This window comes from Oncorhynchus keta, chromosome 19 (genome assembly GCF_023373465.1).
Source record: "Oncorhynchus keta strain PuntledgeMale-10-30-2019 chromosome 19, Oket_V2, whole genome shotgun sequence".
NCBI classification, from domain to species: domain Eukaryota; kingdom Metazoa; phylum Chordata; class Actinopteri; order Salmoniformes; family Salmonidae; genus Oncorhynchus; species Oncorhynchus keta.
Window position 1 is genome coordinate 35,111,335 of NC_068439.1, and position 23,106 is coordinate 35,134,440.

Sequence of the window (23,106 nt, forward strand, 5' to 3'; positions counted from 1 at the left end):
TGACGCCCATGATGTGTGTAGATGTGATTGATTCTCTCATCTCAGATTCTCTCACAATTTGTGTTAATGATGTAGCCTATGATGAAATATCTTGTTTCATTAATTGCTAAGGTTTGCTGACATTTGCTGCATCCTGAAATCGATACTGGCGAGTCAGCTGAAGACCAATCAGCTGATCAAATAAGGAACTATGCACGTGATTCCTCCCCCGAAAAAGAAAGATGGCGGCGGATATTATGTACACAATACACTTGTATGTCTTATTTGTGCTTTTAACGCTTCGATGTTCTTCTAGTTTTATCGGCAATGGTGAGAACTACCGACGGAATGTGAGTTTGATAGTAAATTGTTTATACTTGTAAAGTATATGTTGTAAAGTAATACAGTTCTATAAAGGTAGCTAACTAATTTCTCAGGGATAGCGTCAGCTGTAGCTAACTAACTTCTGTTTGGATCCAGTTTTCTGTATTTTGACCCGATATACTGCTAGATAGATAGCATGTTAACATATTTGAGCTAGTTGGTGATTTCGAGCATTTTGGATATACACTTTATTTTTGTATTTTGTAGCGCGAGCCATATTGGAATGATGATCAAAAATCAATTAAACTAGCTATCATAATTTATCCATTGTTTCACCCCAGCCACCATGCATAACGTAGCGACAGATTACACAACCCCTTGTGGGTGTGATTTTTAAACCAGGGAAATAGTTAAGTCAAAGTATGTGGGTGTTTTGTTGGTGTGATTGATAGCGGTGGGCAATTAAAACACAATCTGTTATGGTAGTCTAGGTCCAAATGGCTTCTTAACAGCTTCTACCCCCAGCCAAAAAATCTGCTGAACGCTCATCAAATGACTACCTGGACTATTTTTTTAGTTTTTTTTACCATGCTGCTTCTCGCTGTTTATTATTCGTCACTTTACCCCTACCTACACGTACAGTACATATTACCTCGACTAACCTGTACCCCCTGTTTATAACCTCGTTTCATTATTTTATCGTTATTCTTTTTTTAAATTGTATTTTATTTAGTAAATAAAAACAGCATTTTTGGTTAAGTGCTTATAAGTAAGAATTTCATTGTAAGGTTTACACCTTTTGTATTTGGCGCATGTGACGAATAACATTTGATTTAAAGAGCCATAACGGTACCCAAGAGCCCTCTACTGAAGATGCTGAGGTCAAATAGTGCTGAAACATATCTAAACCCTACTCTGTGCTGGCAATTTTTTATTTATTTTATTTTACCTTTATTTAACTAGGCAAGTCAGTTAAGAACAAATTCTTATTTTCAATGACTGCCTAGGAACAATGGGTTTAACTGCCTGTTCAGGGGCAGAACGACAGATTTGTACCTTGTCAGCTCGGGGGTTTGAACTTGCAACCTTCTGGTTACTAGTCCAATGCTCTAACCACGAGGCTACCCTGCCGCAATCCCTCCATATCAAATATGAATAAAATATTATTGATTCCACAAATGTATGGATTAAGTGTTGATTATGAACTGTCTCATTAGACTTCCTTGCATAGGTCAGTACTCAGTAGGACTCTGACCATGTCAGGACCAGTCACCAGACAATATTTTTGAGGGTTGTTGGCCTGAGGAGGATGCTGTGCAAATCTGTTAATGATGTATGAATCACCTCTGCTTACAATTTCAGTTTGCTTGTAAGAATCTCATTCTGTGTCACTATGGGAAAATTATAAAATTGACCGTCTCTGTGTGACTTACCTCTATCCAGTTATCCCTGGAGCTTAACCCTGGTCTAAACTCCTCGCTGACGCCGCTACCCCCTGGTGTTGGCTTGCTCCATGTGCGGGCGCTGGGCAAGAACGACACACTGCACTACCTCCTCTGCAGCCAGGGGGCGCCAGCATTACTACTGGTGCACACAAACTCCACTTCATCCAAGGTGGAGGTAGACTGGCCTGCCTTCTTGGTACAAAATACCACAGGCAGCCTGAAATTGACTCCGGAGAGCAGTGTTCTGTACAGCAACGCACTCGTCTTTACCAGGGTGAGTCATAAATTGATTGTCATCCTGTTCATAAGTGTCTGTTGAGGTGATATTCTAAGTGGCTGATACAGGTATCTCATCCAAATGCATAAACCATAAAGATGAGCGAGATGCTAGGTTTTGATCCATAATCCAAGTTATTGAATATTCCAGGTACAAAATTCATGTTCTAGACATTTCTTGTAGATCTTACATGTTTGGATGGTTGTTATCAATATGGTAATAGCTCTAACAAACACCTGGCTATTAACAAGGGGTTGATTTCAGACTGGGCAAAGCCATAGGTAACTCACTAAACCAACTCATCATTTGTCTCTCGTCAGCTGTGGGAGTACGACGATGTCAACGACACAGCCGTCCCCGAGCACCTACCCCCCTCCAGCTTCTTCCAGCCCTACGAGCTGCAGAACTTCACCTGGGATGACCTGAACAAGACACTTGACCCCATGGCCCACACCGCCCTGCTCTGTGGAAGAGGCGCCAGCGAGAGCTTCAGCAACGGTTCGCTCTGTCTGAAGGTAGGTGGAACTGCATCATCTAAAGCCTGTGTGATGAAATTAGACATTGCCTATCTTCACTAGATTCAGACCTATGCCTGGATCCACTCAACAGATAAAGTGGGACATGGACTCATCTCTACATTAGACCACTTTTAAAGGTCTGAAAATGTCCGGCAAACTTTGATTTTATCACTTAAACTTGGTTACTGAAGTGAGTATTAATGATCAGTGCGATATGATTTATTTTATTACATGTTAGCTAGTCTGTATTCAACTACTATCTTCCTATCCTAGTTCTCAGCCTTTGATGTTAAGGGCCGGGACCAAGGCTGGCCCAGCCTCCTCCACAACGCAAACTCCTCCCAGCTGAGGGTGGTGCTGGACGGTGTGGTCCCGAGGTCCAATCGCTCCCGCTTCTCTCTAGAGCTACAGGTTGTGGGCGGCACCCAGGCCATGAGCAGAGTGGACGTGCTCCAGTCAATAGATGATGAATACACACCCTCCATATTCAAGGTGATGTCTCTGTGTGTTATAGGCATGTAGTTGTACCAAAGATTTGTATAACTTAACTAAAATAGACCACAGCCTGTCGTTTCCAACTGGGAACAAATGTGGGTAAAACAAGCAAGTACGAGCTAGCGAGATCGTATTGGCCCGTTCAAGTATACATCTGCATATTTCCGTTAGGGAACACCTACTCTGTGAAGTGCGCATGTGCAATAACTCAATTTACCTTTGTACTCCTTCTAAACAAGGTCATTTTTAAAGACTTTAGCAAAGGGTGAAGTCTACAAAACTTAGTCCATTCTGTTCATAACAGATTATAGTTTTGGGAACAGAAAACTGTATTGAGAGCAAATGTTTCATCGTTGAGAAAATGTGCATTATGTCAGCCAAATTTCATCCTCTCCCCCTGCCGTCCACTGGGCATCCTCTCACTGCCATATTTGGTAGTGAGTGGAAACGCCAAGCGGATGCTTCATATTTATACATCCGGTGAAATATCGGTCTCATTGTTCCATCTGTGGTTATACTAGAGTAAATGTTACTGAATAACAGTATTTAGATGTTTATATTTCAACACATTTTTTTGTGGTTGATAATTTATGGTTGATTTACTGTTCTTTACCTTCGTCTCTCTGTAGACTGTCACTGAAGCTTTCAGATGCTACAGTGTCCTCGTCTTTCCTCTCTTTTAGGTATCTCAGTGGGTGTCCTCTCCAGTCAACTCCACCTCTCCTGTTCTTGGCTACGCCCAATGGAAGCCCGTGGCCTACCGCAGGCCATCGCCTGTCTTTGAGGACGCCACTCCCTGCCGCCATTCAACCCCTGTCCCCGTAGCCCAGCTTCCCCCCTCCGGCCTAGTGTGGGCGTATTTTGGAGGGGAGCGCCAGACCACCGGGCTCAACATGACCTTCAGTATCACTGGAGACCCATTCTACAACACCACCAACTACCTCAGCTGGTAGGTAGCAGTTTACATCCTGTTGGTTCATCCTAGCTATAATAGGTTGCATTTTAGCAACTTTAACTGAATTATACACTAAATTGCAGTTTATAGCCCCTCCATTAACCAACTATCAAGCAGCTGAGGTTGATATCTCACACCATCACCAACTACTTGAAATGATAATGAAATTGTCAGCACTGATAATATTCTTCCTCCTCTTGCTTTTTGTACTTCAGGACTGTGTTGGTGGGGCTGGGCTCTCCTCCTGTGGACTCGTTCTCTCCCCTGGTTCTGGTCATCATGGCGGTGGGGCTGGGCACTCCCATGCTGATCATCCTGCTTGGCGGGGTATGTGTGTGTGTCCGCAAGAACAGGCCCCAACCACAGGTCTATGAGCCAATCAACTGAGGCCAAGCCAGGATATGTGTACTTTTAAGTCCTGCTTTAACCAGTTTCTTGCCAATGAGCAGACACCTCTGGGCCCATTTTATTCCCAAATGTTAGCTGGATTTAGCCTATCGGATAGGATTAAATGCATAAGAAATAGAATGGATGAATCATTTACTTGAATGGGGACAACTTCTGTTACTTATATTTCTATGCATTTAATCCTATCTGATAGGTGAAAAACTGGGCCCTGGTGTCCGGCAGGTGTCACTCATTCATACAAAATTAAAATGAGGTACATGACTGTCTAATATGGCCACCCATTGTTGGCACAACGGGCCAATAAGGCTTTGACAGAAACACATTTTTAACCACTTGCATAATTTAGGAATGGGCTGAATCATCTTGTGGAAGAGAAAGCCCATGAATGAGTTGATTTAGTTGTGCTTGGAAATGCCAAAGGCTCCCTCCCATCTCAAACCTAACATTCCATGTGAGAACATACAGTGCCTTGCGAAAGTATTCGGCCCCCTTGAACTTTGCGACCTTTTGCCACATTTCAGGCTTCAAACATAAAGATATAAAACTGTATTTTTTTGTGAAAAATCAACAACAAGTGGGACACAATCATGAAGTGGAACGACATTTATTGGATATTTCAAACTTTTTTAACAAATCAAAAACTAAAAAATTGGGCGTGCAAAATTATTCAGCCCCCTTAAGTTAATACTTTGTAGCGCCACCTTTTGCTGCGATTACAGCTGTAAGTCGCTTGGGGTATGTCTATCAGTTTTGCACATCGAGAGACTGAATTTTTTTCCCATTCCTCCTTGCAAAACAGCTCGAGCTCAGTGAGGTTGGAAGGAGAGCATTTGTGAACAGCAGTTTTCAGTTCTTTCCACAGATTCTCAATTGGATTTAGGTCTGGACTTTGACTTGGCCATTCTAACACCTGGATATGTTTATTTTTGAACCATTCCATTGTAGATTTTGCTTTATGTTTTGGATCATTGTCTTGTTGGAAGACAAATCTCCGTCCCAGTCTCAGGTCTTTTGCAGACTCCATCAGGTTTTCTTCCAGAATGGTCCTGTATTTGGCTCCATCCATCTTCCCATCAATTTTAACCATCTTCCCTGTCCCTGCTGAAGAAAAGCAGGCCCAAAACATGATGCTGACACCACCATGTTTGACAGTGGGGATGGTGTGTTCAGGGTGATGAGCTGTGTTGCTTTTACGCCAAACATAACGTTTTGCATTGTTGCCAAAAAGTTACATTTTGGTTTCATCTGACCAGAGCACCTTCTTCCACATGTTTGGTGTGTCTCCCAGGTTGCTTGTGGCAAACTTTAAGAAATGGCTTTCTTCTTGCCACTCTTCCATAAAGGCCAGATTTGTGCAATATACGACTGATTGTTGTCCTATGGACAGAGTCTCCCACCTCAGCTGTAGATCTCTGCAGTTCATCCAGAGTGATCATGGGCCTATTGGCTGCATCTCTGATCAGTCTTCTCCTTGTATGAGCTGAAAGTTTAGAGGGACGGCCAGGTCTTGGTAGATTTGCAGTGGTCTGATACTCCTTCCATTTCAATATTATCGCTTGCACAGTGCTCCTTAGGATGTTTAAAGCCTGGGAAATCTTTTTGTATCCAAATCCGGCTTTAAACTTCTTCACAACAGTATCTCGGACCTGCCTGGTGTGTTCCTTGTTCTTCATGATGGTCTGCACTTTTAACGGACCTCTGAGACTATCACAGTGCAGGTGCATTATACGGAGACTTAAATACAATCTTCCTGTGTGTAATCATCATCATTAGTCATTTAGGTCAACATTGGATCATTCAGAGATCCTCACTGAACTTCTGGAGAGAGTTTGCTGCACTGAAAGTAAAGGGGCTGAATAATTTTGCACGCCCAATTTTTCAGTTTTTGATTTGTTAAAAAAGTTTGAAATATCCAATAAATGTCGTTCCACTTGTTGTTGATTCTTCACAAAAAAAGTTTTATATCTTTATATTTGAAGTCTGAAATGTGGCAAAAGGTTGCAAAGTTCAAGGGGGCCGAATACTTTCGCAAGGCACTGTATTTATCCAGAAAATTGTGAAAAGGCTAGTTACTGTAGTTAAGGATGTTTTTTTCATTGTAAAACTCAAACGGCGTACACTGTCCCTCCAGTTCTGTGTAAAACAGTATATTATTGTTGCACGATGACATGTTACACTGAAGTGGTCCATGTTTGGCACTGCCTATCTAGATATACTGACCTGACATGGGTCCTAACTAATAATGGACTCAAGCATATATCTGATGACAGAAGAAGAGCTACAAAGGAGTAGGGGCTTTTTTTCTCTTCGTAACACTGATCTGAGGTCAGTTTGTACTGTAATGGTTTAGGAATTGGTCAAACTAAAATAATCCAAGATCTGCACCTGAAGGAGACTCATACCTGGAGCAGAAAGGAAAATAAATCTCAAGAGAAGAAGCTTAAAGAAACAAGATTTGTTGCTTTCTTTCCCAACCCCTTGGATGTTAGTTATTGGTTGGGGTAAGGGGAAGCCTAGTTAGGGTCCATGTGCTACACCCAAAGTGAACTGAAATGCAATGTTTGATTTAATGTCAATGAATTTAGAAATCGGTATGAGATTACAAAATATTTGATATTGTAATTAATGTTACTACTTTTAAGGCCGTGTTGATTATAGTTCTCCTTTGGAATTAATTTAAAACAAGCTTCAAAGTCATATTCAGGTTGTAATCACAGTACAAGAGAATAAATGTCCTTGATTATTTACCTGTATTTGTCTATTAGGCAACAATGTGTTACCTTAATTTTATGACTAAATGCTAAATTTAATGCAAAAACACCAGTACCTGAAATATTATTATGCAAGCATCTAATACACAGGTCACATTCATTTGTATTTTGAGGAAATGCTCCCTTTCAATAGTAATGTAATGGTCTGTCCATAATTATCTTTTTCTTAAAGAAATGTACTGGCAAGTTATTTCCTGCTCTCATTTATTTATCTTTTAAAACAATGGTACACAATGTCATAAGATGTTTAAAAAAGGACATGTAAATAACTGGTTTCTTGGCCACATTAAATACAAAGTTTAAGATGTGTTTAAAAAAAAAAAAGTTCCATTACTACTAGAGGGTGAAAAGACACCATTCATATTAGAATGTACATCATTGTATTACAAAAAACCATATCAATACAAATATATTTTTTTTACATATCTAATCTCATTATTCAACTACATTTAAACTAAGGTGCAGGGGATGCCAGCTCTTGGGGTGCATTTTTCCATTGCAGGCAAGCATTAAATGACAACTAAGAAAAAGTGCAGTCAGCTAACGAGTCATGTGAGGCAGTCGATGTATAGTTACATGCTTGTTAAATCCCATGACCTGGCCAATCACATGAGGATGATGTAAGATAACATTAATGTCCAATCAAATTATGTCCAGCAGTGAAAGATCCCGGGACAGAAACTACAACTGACATTGCTGCCATCAGACCATACCAAGACAGCCATCTTAGTTGAAAGTAGTGTTCCTGGATACATTCAACTACCCCGGTCACCTAAGTAGGTTAGAGCAGTGTCCTTTCAGTGTCCTCGACCATGTCTCCATCTGCCAGTATGTTAAGCTCCTCCAGGTCTAGCGGATCGATCTGAAGGGGGTTATGCAGGGTGAAGTCGTCTGCATCAAATCCCAGCATGGGCAGAACACCAGATAAATCCTCATAGGCTGCTTTGTCTGTTAAGTGGGAAACAAAGACAAAGAGGATAAGAGCGAAAGAGTGAGGCTGGGATTCAATCCGATTGCGGGTTATAGGCATTGTGACTTAAAGTCAACGCTCCCGTTCACAGTAAACGCTGCATATGACAGCTCAATCAGAAATAGCTTTTAAAAGCCGCCATCGGATTGAATCTTTGCCCTTTAAAAAAATATATAGAGACAAGATAAGCTTTAAAAAGGTTACAATTGTGGTGCAACTTATGTTTTTTTCAATTACCAGGTCTAACATTTCAGGGATTATTTACTTAGGGTGTAGTTTCATCCAGACAGTAAGTCCATTAGTTGGTATTGAATAACCAACCAATGGACATACAATTGTCTGGATGAAACGACAGCGACCTGTGTAAGTCGAAAAAAAGGTAATACTTCCCCAAAAACAATATCTCTAACTGCTGCAAGCAATTAAAAAAGTGCAAGAGGGGGGAGAGAGTGGGCCCTACCTGTCATAAAGTCTGCACTGGTTTGGTTCTGGCAGTGGAGGGACATCTGAGGACCTTGGTTCCCACAGTAAACCCCTCCATCTTTCCCCTCCACAGCCTGAGGCCCAGAATCTCCCCAGAGAGGCTCCTTACTGAGCTGGACAACCAGACAAGATTAGAGAATTAGATTGAAACTATGCACAGTGAGTGAATCAACAGGTCAAATGGAGTTGTCCTTTCAATACTGTTAGATTATTTACAGTTTTAAGTCTTAGACTACCTGCTGGGAGAGTGCCTGAGTCTGGTGTGGTGTGAGGTGTAGGCCCATGTAGGACTCCTGCTGTAAATGGTTCAGTATGAAAGTGTCCTGAGAGAGCAGAAAGGAAGTAAGTACCATTAATAGGGCTGCACAATTGATCGAATTCCCATCGAAATATGGACATGTGCAACATCCATATCGCATTACAATATTTTGAAACGCATCTCAGTCGCGTGTAATGTCCTTTTAATAGTTTACTCGGTTTTTCTTTCTCCTCTTACGGCTGCTTCCCACACACACAAGAAACCCACCCCGTCACTCAAGCAGCACAGTTCCTCTTCTCTCTTAGATTCACTATACAGATGTAGGATCTTCATTTGAGACCGTTTGCTACAGCAGGAAAATAATCCAGTTCACCCAAGTGTTGATCGATATCGCATGTCAAATCGCAGTATTTGATTTATTTATTTTTTAATCGTTATTGGATATTTTTTTTTGCCCATAGCGTGCAGCCCTACATTACCATATCTTTCTGACAGACCAAACATAAGATGGCCTCTTATTGATCCTAAACATAGCCTAAACTGTACACACGGACACTGTCCAAACTAAACTCAAACTAGTGAAAATAGACACAATATGCAACAGATGGGGATATTCTCACATTGTAGAGGCCTGGATTGTTGTCCATTAAGGAGTTTATCTGTGAGAAGATTTTGGTCGACTCAATCTGGTCCTTCTGACTTTGCACCTTCTGATGTGCCCAGCTCCTTCCCTGGGCTTGGGTCTGATGCTTACGAGTCATCGTTGGTACTTTTTGTGGGTTTGGCATGTTCTGCCCATTCAAGTCAAGGTTCTGAGCTGGCGGATATGCACACTGGAGATTCCACTGATGTTGCTCATGCTGCTGTTGCTGGTAGCCATTTGTCTGCTGCTGCTGTTGGTAGAGTTGAACCTGCTGGAGCTGATGTTGCTGCAGTAGCAGCTCATCTCGTCGACGTACTCTGTTTTGCTGAGGTTGTCTTTGGTATGCTTGTTGTTGATCATGTTGCTGATGTGGGTACTGCTGGTGTGGGTGTTGCTGGTATTGTTGCCTTTGCTTCTCTAGCTGGTTCTGTGGAAGGTTTTGGTACACTTGTTTCTGTTGTTTTTGCTGTTGTCTTTGATGCTGTTCCTCTTGTGATTGATGTAGGTGTTGTTGCTGTGGGTTCTCACAATGGTTTGACCCTCTTTGATATTGCTGTTTTATGTCCAGGTCCTGACTTTCTGTCTGGACATGCTGGATCTGGCATTGATATAGTTGATTTGGGTGCTGGTACTGTTGTCGATGGTGATATTGCAGTTGTTGGAGGTTGTGTGTCTGTGGGAGCTGTAGCTGTGGGTGTTGTTGGTCTTGTTGTTGTTGATGCCTGGATTTCTCTTGGTGTGGTGGTGTTTTTTTCGGTCCCTGGCTGGGTTGCTGCTGCCCCTCTGTCAGAGAATGCTGCTGAGCTGCTGGAGTACCTTCGTGTTGAGGTTGGCAGTGAGGATACCCTGGTGGCCTTGACTCCTGTGGTAATTGGTTGGTGTTCAGGAGAACTCCCTTGGAATTGAAATAAGAGCAATACATCAAACAATGTCTTAATATGGAGTTCTATGAAACCATCTTATTAACAAAAACATCACTTCAATTCCAGTTTGTTTGATATACCTGAGTTATAGAAGATAACTTTGGAGACCCAACAGGTGAAAACTGTTTAGATTGGAGCCAGCGAGACTCTCCACCAGTGGGAACAACCAGTGGGCTGAGGGGAGTCCGCCTTCTTAACGAAGGCACCTGCGTCTGGCTAATTGGACGTGGGGAGCAGGATAGGGAAGAGGAGGAGCAAGAGCGAGATCCGCCAATCCCACTGCTGTAGCTACAGTGGCTAGTTGCGGATTGCAGGGATAGGCCGCTTAGGGAAGAGCTGCTGAGGAAGGACTGGAGGGATTGGTTGCTAGGGGATGACTGCAGAGAAGAGTTGCTGAGTGACAAGTTCAAGGAGGTGGAGTTTAGAGAGCTGGAAAGGGAGTGGCTGCGCAGAGAGGCTTGAATATTTGGGTTGCTGTGGGAGGACTGGAGCAATGGGTTACTGTACGAGCCTTGGAGAGACAACGACAAACCTGAGAACACAAGGAAAGAAATGGACACAATCACCATATGAACCTACCTAAACCGACACCAACATACACTAAAAACGTAGCACACAGACAAACACACCTGGCATGGGAAATTCATCATCTCTGGCTTCAAGGTGAGCGGGAGTTCCAGGTAGGTGGCCAGTGCTACAGGCAGTGGGTTTGTGTGAGTCCCCACCTACTGGCTGTGGGGAGGGGAGGTGCAGGCTGGAGAGATCGGGCAAGGAGCCACTTGCATTGAGAGCGGAAGGGACATTGAGAGCCCTGAACTGCTGATCTGGTGAGGACAGGATGCTGGAGAAAGGGAGGTGGTTCAGTCAGGGCACAGGGTTTGCCTTTCTTTTAGACAATAATCATTTGGAAAAGCAGAACATACTTTATACCAGGGACTTTATGCAATTTGACTCCAGTGGGAAGTGCAGGAAGCTAAGATGAGACAAACAATTAGCAAGGATACATCAATGAGAAAAATAGTCATCCATCTGCTAGAGCACGTTGTGCAATGCTGAACCCATTCGTATAGGAAATATGAAGCATTGTGGATGGTTACATTGGCAAGAAATAATACCTTTTTGGTATTCCTTAATGGTTTTTCCTCTTCAATTACATTCTCCTCAATTAGAGGCACTGGATATGGAAAACCTGAGGTGACGGAGAGGAAACCATCAGGTGCAAAAATCTAATAGATTAATACATGATATAGGAAAGAACTCACTTTCAAGAGGCAGTTGCAAGAATTACCAAAGGAATAATACTGAAACACTGAACACAATACAATGACTACATCAATACAACTGGCATTGTGGACTTACCATTGTGCCTGTTCTGTGAGATTAAAGGCTGCTGGTCCCCTGCGTGGGTGTTCCTCACACTGGTGTGCAGGGCCGAGTCTGAGTTGGTTCTGGGGAGGAGAGCACACATTTCAGAGGGGAAAGCAAGAGTGTAGAAGAACAGTAGAGAAACACGATGGGTACGTTGCTCACCTATTAAGTGCTGTTAAGGGAGGGTGCATCAAGTGGCTTTTGTCCACTGGAGAGCTGATAGACCAGTTCCTTTTTGGGTGACAGAATCAGTCGAAATTTGTATTAGGATGTTTATTATTAAGTTTACAAAATGTATCATTTTGGATTGCGCCGACCCTTACCTTCTCAAGCTGGGTTCAAGTTGTGGAGACGGGTGAACTGAGCGGTAGGGAGAGTTGTCAATCTGTGAGGGAGTGTTAAGGCTATACAGAGTGCCCTTGGAAAACCTAGGCACAGGCCGACTGTTGGCAAACAATGGTACACAAAGTTGACGGGGCATTTCTTCTACAGTGTGTACATGATTAATCCCCTCTATCTGCTACTTAAGTGGATCAACAGTTAAAAGGGCTCCCGAGTGGTGCAGCGGTCTAAGGCACTGCATCACTACAGTCCCTGGGTCAAATCCAGGCTGAATCACATCTGGGTAACATACCTTAAAGATTGTTTTCAATTAAAATGGTCAGAAAGAAACAAAAATAGCTTCTTGGCAAACAGACATTTTTCAAGCAAGAATTCTAATAGGACTGTCTAGGAATGGTTTGAGTGGTGAGGGGAAACCTGAAAACTAGCTGTTATTGGCAGAGAGGTTTGGAACACTCTTTCTTATTGGTTAATTAAGTAATTTACTGCTTGGTGATGTCACCAGGCAGCCAAAACTCCATCCCACTAAAACTGCCTGAAATATCAGCATGTCTTTTCAAACTCTTACACTAACGCCATTATTTATTTATTTCACTGTAATCATTTCAATTTATAAATTCAGCAAAAGAAACGTCCCTTTTTCAGGACCCTGTCTTTCAAAGATAATTCGTAAAAATCCAAATAACTTCACAGATCTACATTGTAAAGGGTTTAAACACAGTTTCCCATGCTTATTCAATGAACCATAAACAATTAATGAACATGCACCTGTGGAACAGTCATTAAGACACTAACAGCTTGCAGATGGTTGGCAATTAAGGTCACAGTTATGAAAACTTAGGACACTAAAGAGGCCTTTCTACTGACTCTGAAAAACATCAAAAGGAAGATGCCCAGGGACCCAGCTCATGTGCGTAAACGTACCTTAAGCATGCTGGAAGGAGGCATGAGGACTGCAGATGTGGCCAGGGCAATAAATTGCAATGTCCGTACTGTAAGACGCCTAAGACAGCACTACAGGGAGACGGGACGGACAGCTGATCGTCCTTGCAGTGCAGACCACGTGTAACAACACCTGCACAGGATCGGTACATCCAAACATCACACCTGCAGGACAGGTACAGGATGGCAACAACAACTGCCCGAGTTACACCAGGAATGCACAATCCCTCCATCAGTGCTCAGACTGTCCGTAATAGGCTGAGAGAGGCTGGACTGAGGGCTTGTAGGCCTGTTGTAAGGCAGGTCCTCAACAGACATCACCGGCAACAACGTTGCCTATGGGCACAAACCCACCGTCGCTGGACCAGACAGGACTGGCAAAAAGTGCTCTTCACTGACGAGTCTCGGTTGTCTCACCAGGGACGATGGTTGGATTCGCGTTTATCGTAGAAGGAATGAGCATTACACAGAGGTCTGTACTCTGGAGCGGGATCGATTTGGAGGTGGAGGGTCCGTCATGGTCTGGGGCAGTGTGTCACAGCATCATCGGACTGAGCTTGTCGTCATTGCAGGCAATCTCAACGTTACAGGGAAGACATCTTCCTCCCTCATGTGGTACCCTTCCTGCTGGCTCATCCTGACATGACCCTCCAGCATGACAATGCCACCAGCCATACTGCTCGTTCTGTGTGTGATTTCTTACAAGACAGGAATGACTGTTCTGCCATGGCCAGTGAAGAGCCCGGATCTCAATCCCATTGAGCAGATCTGGGACCTGTTGGATCGGAGGGTGAGGGCTAGGTCCATTCCCCCCAGAGATGTCCGGGAACTTGCAGGTGCCTTGGTGGAAGAGTGGGGTAACGTCTCACAGCGAGAACTGGCAAATCTGGTGCAGTCCATGAGGAGGAGATGCACTGTAGTACTTAATGTAGCTGCTGGCCACACCAGATACTGACCGTTACTTTTGATTTTGACACCCACTTTGTTCAGGGACACATTATTCAATTTCTGTTAGTCACGTCTGTGGAACTTGTTCAGTCTATGTCTCAGTTGTTAAATCTTGTTATGTTCATACAAATATTTACACATGTTAAATTAGCTGAAAATAAACGCAATTGACAGTGAGGACGTGTATATAAACTCAGCAAAAAAATAAACGTCCTCTCACTGTCAACTGTGTTTATTAAAAATACAAATATTTAATACATTTTAGAATAAGGCTGTACTTGTATTTATTATGGATCCCCATTAGCTGCTGCCAAAGCAACAGCTACTCTTCCTGGGATCAAGCAAAATTAAGGCAGTTTATACCATTTTAAAACATTACAACACTTTCACAGATTTCACAACACACTGTGATCCTTCAGGCCCCTACTCCACCACTACCACATATCTACAGTACTACAACCATGTGTATGTTATCGTGTGTGTGTGTGTGTGCGCCAATGTTTGTGTTGCTTCACAGTCCCCCCTGTTGCATAAGGTGTTTGTTTTTAAAAAATCTAATTTTACTGCTTGCATCAGTTACTTGATGTGGAATAGAGTCCCATGTTGTCATGGCTCTATGTAGTACTGTGTGCCTCCCATAGTCTGTTCTGGACTGTGAGGACTGTGAAGAGACCTCTTGTGGCATGTGGGGTATGCATGGGTGTCCGAGCTGTGTACCAGTAGTTTAGACAGACAGCTCGGTGCATTCAACATGCACCTCTCATAAAAAGTAGTGATGAAGTCAATCTCTCCTCCACTTTCAGCCAGGAGAGATTGACATGCATATTATTAATAATTGCTCTCGGTGTCCATCCAAGGGCCAGCCGTGCTGCCCTGTTCTGAGCCAATTGCAATTTTCCAAAGTCCTTCTTTGTGGCACCTGACCACACGACTGAACAGTAGTCCAGGTGCGACAAAACTAGGGCCTGTAGGACCTGCCTTGCTGATAGTGTTGTTAAGAAGGCAGAGCATCGCTTTATTATAGACAGACTTCCTCATCTTAGCTACTACTGCATCAATATGTTTTGACCATGACAGTTTACAATCTAATGTTACTCCAAGCGTATTAGTCATCAAAATTGCTCAATTTCTATTATTTATTACAAGGGTTAGTCAAGGTTTAGGGTTTATAGAGTTTTGTTCCAAATACAATGCTTTTAGTTTTTAAAATATTTAGGGCTAATTTATTCCTTGCCACCCACTCTGAAACTAACTGCAGCTCTATGTTGAGTGTTGCAGTCATTTCAGTCGCTGTAGTAGCTGGCGTGTGTAGTGTTGAGTCATCTGCATACATAGAAACTCTGGCTTTACTCAAAGTCAGTGGCATGTCGTTAGTACAATTGAAAAAAGCAAGGGGCCTAAACAGTTACCCTGGGGAATTCCTGATTCTAACTGGATTATCTTTGATAGGCTTCCATTAAAGAACACCCTCTATGTTCTGTTAGACAAGTAACTCTTTATCCACATTATAGCAGGGGGTGTAAAGCCATAACACATACATTTTTCCAGCAGCAGACTATGATCATCTACAAGTCCATGCTAGGTAAAGCTCTGCCTTATTTCAGTTCACTGGTCACGATGGCAACACCCACCCGCAGCACGCGCTCCAGCAGGTGTATCTCACTGATCATCCCTAAAGCCAACACCTCATTTGGCCGCCTTTCGTTCCAGTTCTCTGCTGCATGTGACTGGAACGAATTGCAAAAATCGCTGAAGTTGGAGACTTTTATCTCCCTCACCAACTTCAAACATCTGCTATCTGAGCAGCTAACCGATCGCTGCAGCTGTACATAGTCTATTGGTAAATAGCCCACCCATTTTCACCTACCTCATCCCCATACTGTTTTTATTTATTTACTTTTCTGCTCTTTTGCACACCAATATCTCTACCTGTACATGACCATCTGATCATTTATCACACCAGTGTTAATCTGCAAAATTATAATTATTCGCCTACCTCATGCCTTTTGCACACAATGTATATAGACTCTTTTTTTCTACTGTGTTATTGACTTGTTAATTGTTTACTCCATGTGTAACTCTGTGTTGTCTGTTCATACTGCCATGCTTTCTTGGCCAGGTCGCAGTTGCAAATGAGAACTTGTTCTCAACTAGCCTACCTGGTTAAATAAAGGTGAAATAAAAAATAAAAATAAAATCAATCATGTCAAAAGCTATATTGAATTCTAACAAGACAGCCCCCACAATCATTTTATCATCAATTTCTCTCAGCCAATCATCAGTCAGTGTAAGTGATGTGCTTGTTGAGTGTCCTTCCCTATAAGCATGCTGAAATTCTGTTGTCAATTTGTTTACTGTAAAATATCATTGTATCTGATCAAACACCATTTTTTCCAGAAGTGTACTACGGGTTGGTAACAGGCTGATTGGTTGGCTATTTGAGTCAGTAAAGGGGGCTTTACTATTATATTCTTGGGTAGTGGAATTGCTTTATCTTCCCTCCAGGCCTGGGGGCACATGGTCTCTAGTAGGCTTAAATTGATGATGTGGCAAATACGAGTGTTAATAACGTAACAAAATGTGGAAAAAGTGAAGGGGTCTGAATACTTAGCGAATGCAGTATATGGGGAAATCACTTTTTTGACTGCACTGGGCCTTTAACCTTAGACAGTAGTATGGCATTTGACCCTGCACGCTTTTACCAACAATAGTTGTTTGGTCATCTTGCCATACAGACAATAGGAAGTAGGCTACTGTAGATGTAAAGCAATAGTTCAACACATTATTGCAATATTGTGGTGAACTATTGCTTTACATCCACTGTTATGGTCATCCTCCATGCACGTCAGATATCTGGGGAGCATGGAGGAAAACCGTCATTTTTGTGTGCTTACTATACTACAGTTGCAAATGGCTAACTTTAGCATTTACCATTAGAAACCCTTTCCCTAAAAGCATCTGTTTCTGCTTTAGCCCCCCCATGTATTAACTTTAAGGCATGGGAGCCACGAAGCAATACAGACGTTACACTAGCAGTGACCTCACTTCACTTTAAGGGACCCACCACTGGCTGCCCTTTGACTGACCATAAAGGATACATGTTTCCTGTTTGGCCTGACCGGAAAACTAAGCCGCCCCTCTCCTTGTGCCCACTCTGCCATTGGGTGAAGTCTTGAGGGGCAGCCATTGTCTGGACGACAGGGGAGCTGACCCTAACAGAGTCAGACAGATCAACAGTTCATTTGACTTTCAGTAGCCTGCATCATATAACCATTGCTATAGCCCGTATGTAGTTAGGCTTATAAATGTAAATATAGTTTTAAGTAGTAGGTAACTGTAGTTATAAGTAGTATGTAATGTAGTTATAAGTAGTAGTTATAAGTAGTATGTAATGTAGTCATAAGTAAAATGTAAGTAAAATCTAACCTGTACATCTGAAATGCTTCTCCCAATCTGGTTGACATTGGGAAGAGAGCCTCCATAATAGGTGCCCAGGCTTCTGGCCTGCCGCGCTCTCTGGACCTGAATCTGAGACCCGGAAAGAGTGGGGGGATAAAGAAGGAGTGAATAAAGATGACAACTACTTTAATTTAGTTGGTTATCAGAAGAAGAAAAAAATTGCATTTACAGTCAGTTCTATAATAGTCTCACTTGTATAATGGAATTACTGGTGAATGTAAAACTCAGACAAAGTATATTCCGTATATAGTGACACTATAAGAGTGAGTCAAGGCGACTGTCGGCTCGATCTCAGAAAGAATACCCTCTGACTGCCAACCCTTGGCATGGACATGGGAATCAGATACTGCAGGAGAAAGACCCTTGCATACTTTAAAAGCCCATGTGCAATAAACCATGAGTATATCTGGGTACCATCTCCTACAGCCACTGTATTTTAAGGAAAGTGTTGCATGGTGGTTCGGTAACATGACTTGAGAGCCTTTGAATTCGGGTATTAATGATATGAAAAGTGTGGCCGAGCTATAAGAAGGACGGTGCACTCTATAATGCAGAATAGGGTAACTCGAACTTGTGCACTTTACACATACTGTATGTCTATCATGTTTCAAACATATTTATTATACCCCTGTAGGGTTGACCCCATTTAGTCGACTGGTCGATTGTTTGGTCGATAGGCTGTTGGTCGATTGAGACTTCTTTAGTCGAGGAGTAACAACAACAAAAATTATTATAATTGCATGGTGTACAAGACAACTGCTTGATTTGCGCCTGTCTGAGTGGACTAATTGTGGAGGCCATGGGGATGGCACAGTCCATCAATAAGACATGCTACTGTAATTCTATATGGTTATACCAGAACAATGGTGCAACACTAATACAACAATTAGTTTAGAACAAATGCACTTTCTCCCACGTTGCATAGTGGTCACTGTCTGCAGTTCTGAAACATCAGTGCGCTGTTTTCCTCAACCATGTTGCTATGTGCATAATAGCAAAGTTAACCAGCATATTGGTGTTGAGAACACCATCGAGCTGTAGACCAAAGAGCACATCCTGTTAAGTCTTAATACCATAACTTACTTAGGCCTAATACAATAACTCTTCTCCCCTCCCCCCGTCAGGGACAGCCCTACACCCCTGGCAAAAAGCTGGAGTCAAATACACAGAAGGCAATTACATTCCAAAACGATAAAGTATCATATTTGTCACTTCTTAATACACTTACTGCACTGTGAGGTTGTAGTACTCCAACTGTGTAGTGGGACACGACACTCTCATAAAAATAGAATAGTATTTATATTTCCTATGGGCACAATAACAAATCAGGGCAACCCCTAGCCTAATAGACACCCCCATAAATAGCAACGTGGGGGCATATCCCATAAGTGTTAACATTATCACATTACCAGTGGTGGAAAAAGTACCCAATTGTCATACTTGAGTAAAGGTAAAGATACCTTAATAGAAAATGAAGTAAAAATCTAAAAGTATTTGGTTTTAAATATACTTAAGTATCAAAAGTAAAAGTAAAAGTACAAGTATAAATAATTTCAAATTCCTTATATTAAGCAAACCATACCTCATCATGTTCTTGCATTTTTTTGTTGTTTACAGATAGCCACGGGCACTCTCCTATGCTTACACATCATTTACATACAAAGCATGTATTTAGTGAGTCAGTCAGATCAGAGGCAGCAGGGATGACCAGGATGTACTCTTTTTAAGTGTGGGAATTAGACCATTTTTCTGTCCTGCTAAGCATTCAAAATGTAACAACTACTTTTGGGTGTCAGGGAAAACCCCAAAAAACGACTTAAGTAGTACTTGCAAGTATGTCTACTTAAGTACTTTACACCACTGCACATTACGCAGGCTACCCAAAGAGTGCAATTTGTAATTCTAGCCTTGCAGGTTGTGGGCAGCCTGCACTCCATGCATCTGTATGGCAAATCAACAGGTGTGATATGCATAAATGGTGTATAAATCAATATAACGCACATATTATGTTTAAAGGTTATATTAAGTAAGAGTGTTTTTAAATTATATCGACACTTTGGACTAAACAGATTTGTCAACCGGCGTATTTGCAGTGAAAGTCTCTATAGTGCAAAATTAAACGCGATGCTTGGTATGGCCTGGAATTGATTGCGCCTCTGAAAAGTGAAAACAAAGTGCTCTGACTGTCGGGTGGTCAACATCACTGACGTTTGAATATTTTTGACAGCTTTATGGCGTCTCCTGTTTTATCAACACGAAGTTCGTAGGCCTGTCCTCTTGACTCACCCTGGTGGAAGTGATGTCCATCATAACCTCCTGGAAGGCTGCGGTGTCCTCAGCTTGTCGCTGGGTGAGGAGTGCTATCTTCTCGCTAAACTTTCGCGGATTGCAGGACCCATTACTAGATCCTGACCTCTGGCCAGCCCCGCAGCACCCATTTCCTGTGCCTGCAAGAAACATAACTGACCACAACTAGTGTACAGTTAACGAGACACAAGCCCCCGGAGAGAACAAGTTGCAACCCGTGACGGACCACTTTATGCACGTCGTTTCGATAGGCATTGTGGGATATGATGTTCTTTAATCGAAGAGGGACAAGTGTAAATAACAAAATTAAACTACAAGCCCATGCTTCATTTTTTTTCATCACAGACAAAAACAACTTGGTGAATGTGGGATGTGTAGTTTTGGGTCCCATTACATTGTGACGAATTTGTAATTACATTTATTTATTATTTTTTTAAGTAACCTTTATTTAACTACGCAAGTCAGTTAAGAACAAATTGTTCTTTACAATGACGGCCTACAAATCTGAACGACAGCCAATTGTGCGCCACCCTATGAAACTCCCAATCACGGCTGGTTGTGATTCAGCCTGGAATCGAACCAGGGTCTGTAGCGATGCCTCTCGCACTGAGATGCATTGCCTTTGACTGCTGTGCCACTCGGGAGCCCATTTTTGTAGTGCATGTTTGCAGTTTCTCACAGATTGACATTTCTAAAACAAATTAACTATGGCTAATGTATTAAAGGTTTATAAACCAGTCAAAAGTTTGGACACGCCTACTCATTCAAGGGTTTATCTTTATTTGTACTATTTTTTACATTGTAGAATAATAGTAAATACATCAAAACTATGAAATAACACATACGGAATCATGTAGTAAACAAAAAAGTATTATATCAAAAATACACTGCTCAAAAAAATAAAGGGAACACTAAAATAACACATCCTAGATCTGAATTAATGAAATATTCTTATTAAATACTTTTTTCTTTACATAGTTGAATGTGCTGACAACAAAATCACGGAAAAATTATCAATGGAAATCATATTGATCAACCCATGGAGGTCTGGATTTGGAGTCACACTCAAAATTAAAGTGGAAAACCACACTACAGGCTGATCCAACTTTGAAGTAATGTCCTTAAAACAAGTCAAAATGAGGCTCAGTAGTGTGTGTGGCCTCCACGTGCCTGTATGACCTCCCTACAACGCCTGGGCATGCTCCTGATGAGGTGGCGAATGGTCTCCTGAGGGATCTCCTCCCAGACCTGGACTAAAGCATCCGCCAACTCCTGGACAGTCTGTGGTGCAACGTGGCGTTGGTGGATGGAGCGAGACATGATGTCCCAGATGTGCTCCATGGGATTCAGGTCTGGGGAACGGGCAGGCCAGTCCATAGCATCAATGCCTTCCTCTTGCAGGAACTGCTGACACACTCCAGCCACATGAGGTCTAGCATTGTCTTGCATTAGGAGGAACCCAGGGCCAACCGCACCAGCATATGGTCTCACAAGGGGTCTGAGGATCTCATCTCGGTACCTAATGGCAGTCAGGCTACCTCTGGCGAGCACATGGAGGGTTGTGCAGCCCCCCAAAGAAATGCCACCCCACACCATGACTGACCCACCGCTAAACCGGTCATGCTGGAGGATGTTGCAGGCAGCAGAAAGTTCTCCACGGCGTCTCCAGACTCTGTCACATCTGTCACATGTGCTCAGTGTGAACCTGCTTTCATCTGTGAAGAGCACAGGGCGCCAGTGGCGAATTTTCCAATCTTGGTGTTCTCTGGCAAATGCCAAAAGTCCTGCACGGCGTTGGGCTGTAAGCACAACCCCAACCTGTGGATGTCGGGCCCTCATACCACCCTCATGGAGTCTGTTTCTGACCGTTTGAACAGACACATGCACATTTGTGGCCTGCTGGAGGTCATTTTGCAGGGCTCTGGCATTGCTCCTCCTGCTCCTCCTTGCACAAAGGCGTAGGTAGCGGTCCTGCTGCTGGGTTGTTGCCCTCCTACAGGCCTCCTCCACGTTTCCTGATGTACTGGCCTGTCTCCTGGTAGCGCCTCCATGCTCTGAACACTACGCTGACAGACACAGCAAACCTTCTTGCCACAGCTCGCATGAGCTACCTGAGCCACTTGTGTGGGTTGTAGACTCTGTCTCATGCTACCACTAGAGTGAAAGCACCGCCAGCATTCAAAAGTGACCAAAACATCAACCAGGAAGCATAGGAACTGAGAAGTGGTCTGTGGTCACCACCTGCAGAACCACTCCTTTATTGGGGGTGTCTTGATAATTGCCTATAATTTCCCCCTGTTGTCTATTCCATTTGCACAACAGCATGTAAAATTTATTGTCAATCAGTGTTGCTTCCTAAGTGGACAGTTTGATTTCACAGAAGTGTGATTGACTTGGAGTTACATTGTGTTGTTTAAGTGTTCCCTTTATTTTTTTGAGCAGTGTATATTTTAGATTTAGATTCTTCAAAGTAGCCACCCTTTGCGTTGATGACAGCTTTGCACACTCTTGCCATTATCTCAACCAGCTTCATGAGGAAATCACCTGGAATGCATTTCAATTACCAGGTGTGCCTTGTTAAAAGTTCATTTCTGGAATTTCTTTCCTTCTTTAATGCATTTGAGACAATCAGTTGTGTTGTAAAAAGGTAGGGGTGGTATACAGAAGATAGCCTTATTTGGTAAAAGACCAAGTCCATATTATGGCAAGAACAGCTCAAATAAGCAACAAGAAATGACAGTCCACCATTACTTTAAGATATGAAGGTCAGTCAATCTGGAAAATGTCAAGAACTTGAAAGTTTCTTTGAGTTTAGTTGCAAAAACCATCAAGTGCTATGATGAAACTGGCTCTCATGAAGACCGCCACAGAAAATTAATACCCAGTTAGCTCTGCTGCAGAGGATAAATTCATTAGAGTTACCAGCCTCAGATTGCAGATCAAATAAATGCTTCACAGAGTTCAAGTAACAGACACATCTCAACATCAACTGTTCAGGGGAAACTGTGTGAATCAGGCCTTGATGGTCAAATTGCTGTAAAGAAATCAATACTGAAGGACACCAAAAATACAAAGAGCCAAGATTGGGTCAAGAAACACGAGCAATGGGCATTAGACTGGTTGAAATCTGTCCTTTGGTCTGGAGTCCAAATTTCTGATTTTTGGTTCCAACCACTTTGTCTTTGTGAGACGCAAAGTAGTTGAACGGATGATCTCTGTATGTGTGGTTCCCACCGTGCTTTGCTGGTTACGCTGTTGGTGATTTATTTAGAATTCAAGGCACAATTAAT

At 42.5% G+C, this 23,106-nt stretch overlaps 2 protein-coding genes across 3 annotated transcripts; one reads left to right on the forward strand and one right to left on the reverse strand.

Moving 5' to 3' along the window:
- The first annotated feature begins 163 nt into the window (after nt 1-163).
- Nucleotides 164-6,358, forward strand: LOC118398122 (glycosylated lysosomal membrane protein). 2 transcript variants are annotated; one of them, XM_035793166.2, is made up of 6 exons: nt 164-329; nt 1,747-2,022; nt 2,346-2,540; nt 2,817-3,035; nt 3,722-3,987; nt 4,209-6,357. In XM_035793166.2, exons 1-6 carry the CDS (start codon nt 222-224, stop codon nt 4,378-4,380), a joined length of 1,236 nt encoding a protein of 411 aa, XP_035649059.1. In that variant the 5' UTR covers nt 164-221; the 3' UTR covers nt 4,381-6,357. The 2 variants fall into 2 exon arrangements, with proteins under 2 accessions (XP_035649059.1, XP_052326304.1); XM_052470344.1 differs by having other exon boundaries at nt 211-309; nt 4,209-6,358.
- Nucleotides 6,359-7,359: 1,001 nt separating this feature from the next.
- LOC118398124 (CREB-regulated transcription coactivator 2-like) lies at nt 7,360-20,052 on the reverse strand. The gene is made up of 14 exons (XM_035793167.1): nt 19,796-20,052; nt 17,477-17,578; nt 17,149-17,262; nt 12,142-12,203; nt 11,981-12,049; nt 11,810-11,898; nt 11,566-11,639; nt 11,374-11,423; nt 11,080-11,291; nt 10,531-10,982; nt 9,505-10,422; nt 8,862-8,948; nt 8,603-8,738; nt 7,360-8,120 (listed from the first exon to the last, which is right to left on the reverse strand). The coding sequence occupies exons 1-14, from the start codon at nt 19,967-19,969 to the stop codon at nt 7,954-7,956; spliced, it is 2,706 nt and encodes a 901-aa protein (XP_035649060.1). The 5' UTR covers nt 19,970-20,052; the 3' UTR covers nt 7,360-7,953.
- Between the last annotated feature and the right edge of the window lie 3,054 nt (nt 20,053-23,106).

Bases quoted from the DNA above. Each gene is read 5' to 3' on its own strand.
- LOC118398122 (XM_035793166.2), top strand. From the start codon at position 222: ATGGCGGCGGATATTATGTACACAATACACTTGTATGTCTTATTTGTG. The intron at 2,023-2,345 runs GTGAGTCATAAA...GTCTCTCGTCAG, and splicing joins ACGCACTCGTCTTTACCAGG to CTGTGGGAGTACGACGATGT. The intron at 3,988-4,208 runs GTAGGTAGCAGT...TTTGTACTTCAG, and splicing joins ACCACCAACTACCTCAGCTG to GACTGTGTTGGTGGGGCTGG.
- LOC118398124 (XM_035793167.1), bottom strand. From the start codon at position 19,969: ATGTTTCTTGCAGGCACAGGAAATGGGTGCTGCGGGGCTGGCCAGAGG. The intron at 17,579-19,795 runs GTGAGTCAAGAG...TCCGGGTCTCAG, and splicing joins TGGACATCACTTCCACCAGG to ATTCAGGTCCAGAGAGCGCG. The intron at 17,263-17,476 runs GTTAGATTTTAC...TGACTCTGTTAG, and splicing joins GAAGCATTTCAGATGTACAG to GGTCAGCTCCCCTGTCGTCC.